At 39.3% G+C, this 6,644-nt stretch overlaps 1 protein-coding gene across 1 annotated transcript in view; it reads left to right on the top strand.

Annotated features, from left to right (window-relative positions):
* Window positions 1-6,644, top strand: part of PTPN13 (protein tyrosine phosphatase, non-receptor type 13 (APO-1/CD95 (Fas)-associated phosphatase)) — a 209,859-nt gene that overhangs the window by 189,216 nt on the left and 13,999 nt on the right. The window contains exons 41-42 of the mRNA XM_006885322.1: window positions 1,530-1,633; window positions 4,040-4,188. Coding sequence (XP_006885384.1) covers window positions 1,530-1,633; window positions 4,040-4,188 — 253 coding nt within the window. The remainder of the gene's footprint in view (window positions 1-1,529; window positions 1,634-4,039; window positions 4,189-6,644) is intronic.

Below are 6,644 nucleotides of genomic sequence, written 5' to 3'. Positions count from 1 at the left end.
ACTGAAACAGATGAGGGAGAAAACTGTTTAAAAGAGATATGTGACTAGGTATTTCTGTCATGACAGGAGTCTAGGGCAATGGCTACATGGTGGAGTGGACCTGGGGGAGGGTTTGTAAAACAATGAAATAATTTTTCTTTTACTTTTCCAAGAGGGGAGTGTTCTGGGGAGGAGGCTTGGGAGGGGAGAAATGTGCAACAATGAATGAATGGAAATCCAAAGTCTCTGTAAATTTTTACTGAAATTAATAATAAATTTAAATTTTAAAAAAGGTTAAATTGGTATCATCCATTTCAGATGGCTCTTAAGAACATATTGTTTATTTTACTAATTTTCACACACTTTTTTTTTAATACTTAATCACTCCTAAAGCCAGGAGAAGTCCTATAACTGTTGGTATTTTCTTTCTTAATGTAAAAATAACAAAATGATATTTTGCATTCAAGGAAATACCCTTCAACTTAGCAATGTTACATCCCAGAATTGCTCACCCTTACACATGTGCAAAGACATTTCTATTAGAAAATTCATTTTAATGTCATTTATGGAGCAAAAGACCATAATAGAGACAAAATAAATTAATGTTTGTTCATATGGTGAAGGCATCTATTTGAAAGAATATGAAAAAGCTTAATGCTTGTTGGAAGACTGTCAAAATCTATCCTTGCAGACAAAGAATACTTACTGGAAGAGAAAATTGAACTTCATAGATGCAAGACTTAAAAGTCAATGTTAATTGTAACCCACAATTTGTCAAAACAGGAGAAAAATCTACAGTAAAAGCAGCATAATCGCTACACTATTATTGATGATTTGGGAGAATTAGTACATGCCCCACTTTAATGTTAAGTACTAATCTTATCATGCAAAAATACTGTTCTTTCCACTGATTATGATTATCAGGAAATGAAAACGTTTTCAAACTTCTACATAATCTTTTCTTCATCTCACCTTAACACACTGTTCCCCTGTGATTTTAATCTTTTGTAGCTACTGCCTTAACAGAGGGACAGCCTCTGCTTTGCACCCTAGATAGTGGGGACTTTTGCTGAGTTCCATTGCTTTCAATGAGCACCTAAGTCAAAAATGTCCTGGCCACTGATTTTAGCAAAACACTGACATCCATTAATAGTAATTTCTTTAAATATAATGCTAGGCCGCTGCTCCAAAGAGACCGAATTATACACTGTCACACTTTTAATCACTTCCATGTTGAAGGGTGGAAAAGGAACCACCACCTTTTCCATACTCAAAAGGACACCTTCACTCTGAGTTTAACAATGTCAGATCTGTTCGGGGTTAGATTTAAAACTGTATTAAACTGTTTTGGACCTCAGTTCAATTTATGTCTACCAGTAAATTTTAAGAATTGTGGTGGGTTTTGGTGGTGTGTTGTTTTGTTTTGTTTTTTAAATCAGATAGCCTCTTTTAAAATGCTGGAATTAGAGAGAAAATAAATAGATCATGGGTATAAATATGTGCAATAAAACTGAAGAATATATTACAGATCTTTTTTGCTGTTGTTATAGTATCATTCAGAAGCCACAAGAAAGAAACATTGATGATGATGAAATCACATGGGGAAGTGTTGAGTTGCCGATAGAGACAACAGATCATGAAGATTCCATTAAAGGCAAGTGTTGAATCATCAAAAAGAGTGGAAGGGGAAAATAAGTTCACTAAATGTGTATTTCTTTTTTGTTTTTTGCAAAATATCTTCATCCATGCATCAGATATTTGCATAATTGTAAAATTCTCAGTGACTTAGAGGAAGACGTATGAAGAAATGTATCAATACTTTAAATGGAGACACAGTCCCAATCATTTTTGTGTTTGTTGTTGATTGTCTTCGAGTTGAGCATGACTCATAGTGACCCTATGAACAAAAGGCCTGAAGCCTTGCTATAACTATCGACATTTATCAAAGTTCATAGAGTTTCTGGAGGCATGTTGTTTAGGAAGTGGATGCAATAGAAAATAGAAAAGAACCCCAACTGAAACCATCAACAAATTTCCACAACCATTACAAAAGAAAAAGAAAAAAAGAAAGTTTTATTTTGAGTAAAATAGGTAGCATAGCTAGTTCAGAGCTGGTGGTTTGTTACCCTTGAATCTCAAATTTTGGAAATTTTCTTAAGAGCGTCCAGTATTTCATTCTTCTTATTTCTTATAAGGAAGTTTTATACTAGAGCAATGGAAGAGCATAGTTTTGTCTTTGAATTCTTAATTATTGAAGCAATCACCTTTTTTGGTTTAGGTAAGCTCTTAGTGTCTGTATCAGTGGTACTTTCTGACTCCCATCACCCGTAGTCATCTGCTATGCCTTTGAACGCCTCTTGTACTAACACTTCATTCTGTAAACATTCACAGTTTACACAGTGAGATGAGTGATTTCTCTAATTTAGATCAGCACTTACTGCAGAGGGTCAAGGACTGCAGCCTTCAGTATGTACTGAGGCTCAATGTCAAGAATACAAAAATTCGCACCACTGGACCAATCGGTAGCATCAGGATGAATGGGGAAGAGATAGAGATTGTTCACAGCTTCAGTTTGCTCGGCTCCACGGTTAACACTCTTGGCACCAGTAGCCAGGAAATCAAAAAACGTATTGCGAAGGCAAAGTCTGCGGTTAGGGACCTCTCCAAAATACTCAAGAGCAACAGTGTCTCTCTGGAGACCAAGGTCTGCCTGATACAGGCCATGGTTTTTGCAATCACTTGTTATGCATCAGAGAGTTGGACAATGACTAGGGAGGATAGAAGGAGAATTGACGCCTTTGAGCTGTGGTGCTGGAGAAGAGTATTGACTGTACCAGGGACTGCCAAGAAAACAAACAGATTCATTGTAGAGAGGATTAAACCAGGCTACTCCTTGGAGGCAAGGATTCTGGGGCTTCTTCTGACATACTTTGGACATGTTATAAGGAGAGACAGGTCTTTAGAGAGGGACATCATGCTGGGTAGAGTAGAGGGACAGCACAGGAGGGGAAGACCCTCTATGAGGTGGATTGATTCAGTGACTGGGGTAATCGGGATGGGTGTGTCAGTGGCAATGAGATTGGCACAGGACAGAGCAGAGTTTAGGGCTGTTGTACGTAGGGTCGCTATGAGTCGCAAACGACTTGACGGCACGTAACAACAACAACAAGATCAGATATAATCTTCTTGAGGTGCCTCGCACCCCTTTGTACTCCTTGCAGAGCCTAACACTCTGTTGTCTACAATAGTAACTACGTCATAAAAATGCCTCACTCAGCACATTGACATGATTAAAACTACGCTTGCCACTAGCTTCAAACCCATTGCTGTCCAGCTGATTCCAACACATATCAGCCCTAGTAGAATGATCTTCTGAGGGTTCAGTAAAGGTTGCAATCATTACAGAAGTAGACTGCCACATCTTTGTCTTGCGGACACCTAATGGATTCGAGCCACTGACTCTTCAGTTAGCAGCTCAATGCTTAATCGCTACATACCCAACGTTCCTTCACACTTGCACAAGTAATAATAAAAAATTCTTGATCTGTGTTTTATTTTCTTCTCTAAAATAATAAGTCCTCTAACATAAGCAGTTCCTATACTAAAATCACTGCCATCTATTTGCTTCTAAGTCATAGCATCCCCAGAAGACAGAGTAGACCTGCCACATAGGGTTTCCAAAGCTGTATATCTTAAAAAGAACAGACTACCACATTTTTCTCTCACAAGGCTGCTCATGTATTCGAACCACCAACCTTTTTTCAGTTAGTAGCTCAATGCTTAGCATGCAATGCCACCAGTACTCCTACTTTCCCTACAAGTACTAAATGAGACCTGTTGACACCACAGTCGTCACTTGTGTCTTTTACCTTCTAAAGGACTGAAAGGAAATGTTCCATCTGTCTATCACCATGCACCTGGGTCCAAGAGAAATGTTCTTGGTGCCAAAGGCAGGCAGTCAGGAAAGATCGGTGTTCCTGGCATCATCCATATGGAGTCTCTGAAGCATCTATCTTTTACCTCACATATTTAAAAACAAATTTAAATGTCTTCTTGTTAGATCATCCCTTTCTGACAAACGAGGAGCTTGCTGCACTCCCCATCATCAAAGTGCTTCCCTCGGGTAAATACACTGGTGCCAAGTTGAAGTCCGTCATTCGAATGTTGCGGGGTTTATTGGATCAAGGAATTCCTTCCAAGGAGCTAGAGGTAAGTGGTTTCTGATGGAGGAGGTTTCCCCCCAAAATAAAGAACATGGACCTGTATTTGCCCCAGGTTAGAAATTCTGAAAATTTTAACAATTCTATTTGAGGTGTATAGGGATAGAAAAGTGTAAAATAAACCCATCATCAGATAAAGCTTTATTAGGTTCTGTTTCATTTTTCTTGGGTCCATAGTTAACATTCCTGGTAGCAGCAAGAAATCAAAAGACATGTTGTATTGGGAAAATCTGCCGTTAAGGACCTTTCAGTAGTGCTCAAGAGCAAAGATACCTATTTAAATGTTGTTGTTATCATTGTTGCTATGTGCCATTGAGTTGATTGTGCTTGATAGCAACCCTGAAACAATAGACCTGAAACCTGAGCTATCCTGCGCCATCCTCATCATCTCCGACACACTTGAGCACATTGCTACAGTCACTGTGTAATCTTTTGTCAAGGATCTTTCTCTCTGACACTGACCCTCCACCTTTCCAAGTGTGATGTCCTTTTCTAAGACTTAGCCCCTCCTAACAACATGCCCAAAGTATGTGAGGCATAGCTTTCCATTCTTGCCTCTGAGGGGCATTCTGGCTGACCCTTCTCCAAGACATACCTGTTTGTTATGTTGGTCGCCCATGGGATATTTAGTTCTCTTCTCCAGTACCACAACTCAAAGACCTCAATTTTTTTTTTCTCTTTCATTATTTGGCTTGCAGATGTATAGCCAGTGATTGAAAAGAGGATTCCTTGAAATAGAATCTTTGCCACAACCATTTTGATCTTTTATTTCTCCTCTGTTCTATGTAATGACTTTTTGTCCTCTTCCTGTATGATATCCTTGATGTTATCTCACAATTATCCGGTCTTCAGTTATTACTATTCAATGCCTCAACCCTATTCTTGAAATTATTTTTAGTTGTTTAAAGACTAAGGTATATGTTATCCAAACTACTTCATATGCATCTGAAAGTTGGACATTGAATAAAGATGACAGAACAATTAATACCTTTGAATTGTGGTGCGGGAACACAGTACTGAATATCCCATGAACTGCCATAAACAAGTCTGTCTTGGAAGAAATGCAACCAGGGTGCTCCTCAGAGGCAAAGGATCATGAGACTTGGTCTCACATACTTGAGCATGTTATCAGAAGGGGCAAAAAGGTGACATGCTAGGAAAAGTGGGAGGGCAGAGAAAGAAAGGAAAATGCTTAACACAATGGATTAACACAGTGACTGTAATGATGCTGTCGAGTATGACAGGGATTAGGAAGATGGTGAAGGATAGCGTAAGGTGCCAATCTGCTGCTGATAGAGGCTTTGTGCATTGTAGTTGGCTCAATGACACCCAACAACACCAACAGATGTGGTTCCTCATTAGCAGTTTCTAATTTAATGCATATACAAATCAGCAATGGTATAGAATCCTTGCTCCAGTGGTCTTGCTTATATGGTCCATACTTGCCACTGGGCAAAAGAGAAACAGTATCACTGGTTTGGGGTTTGTCTTGCTCCTTTCTTTCAAACAGTCTACTTGCTAACTTACTTTTTGAGCTTCTTTTGGCTTCTAACTTGTTCTTGACTTACTATTTTGTAAAAAAAAATTGTGTGTATACACACACACATACACACACACACACATCTATCATGGCTTTTCAGTCCTCTGGAAAGGTCCCTGACAGTAGATTTACCTAATATAGTTTGTCTTTTGATTTCCTGACTACTGGTGCCAAGAGTGTTGATTGTAGAGCCAAGCAAGCTGTAACTGTTTACAACCTCAGTCTCTTCTCCATCTAACATGGAGCTGTCAGCTGGCCCATTGGTGAGAATCTTTGTCTCCTTGATGTTGAGCTTCAATCCATATTGAAGACTACAGCCCTTGACCTTCTGCAGCAAGTGCTTCAGATCCCCCTCAGTTTCAGCAAGCAAGGTTGTGTCATCGGCATAACATAGGTTGTTGATGTCAGTTTGGAGACTAATGTGTTTCTGATCCAGGCCATGGTCCTAGCAGTTACTTGCTGTACATCAGAGGGCTAGATAAAGACTAATGATGACAGAAGAATAATTGATGCCTTTGAGTTGTGGTGCTGGAGAAGAGTCTTGAATATATCATGGGCCAACAGGAAAGCTATTAGGTCTGTTTTGGAGAGGGTGAGACTAAGTTTCTCCTTGGAGGCTAGGATTCTGAAGCTCTGTCTGACATACTTTTAGTATGTGTTCAGGAGGGACTGATCCTTGGAGAAGGGCTTGGAATGGTGGAGGGACAGCAAAGGAGAGGAAGATCCTAAATGAGATGGATTGATACAGTAACTAGGGCAATAGGGATAGGTGTATAGGAGTCAGTGAGACTGGCTCACGATAGGGCAAGCTTCAGAACTATTGTACATAGGATTGCTATGAGTCTCAGATAACTCAACAGCACATAATAACAACAATAGCATATATATCTAATATCATATGCAAG

Source organism: Elephantulus edwardii, unplaced genomic scaffold, assembly GCF_000299155.1.
Source record: "Elephantulus edwardii isolate Elephantulus edwardi_28Jun2011 unplaced genomic scaffold, EleEdw1.0 scaffold00042, whole genome shotgun sequence".
NCBI lineage: Eukaryota > Metazoa > Chordata > Mammalia > Macroscelidea > Macroscelididae > Elephantulus > Elephantulus edwardii.
This window is presented reverse-complemented; position numbering and strand designations above follow the sequence as displayed.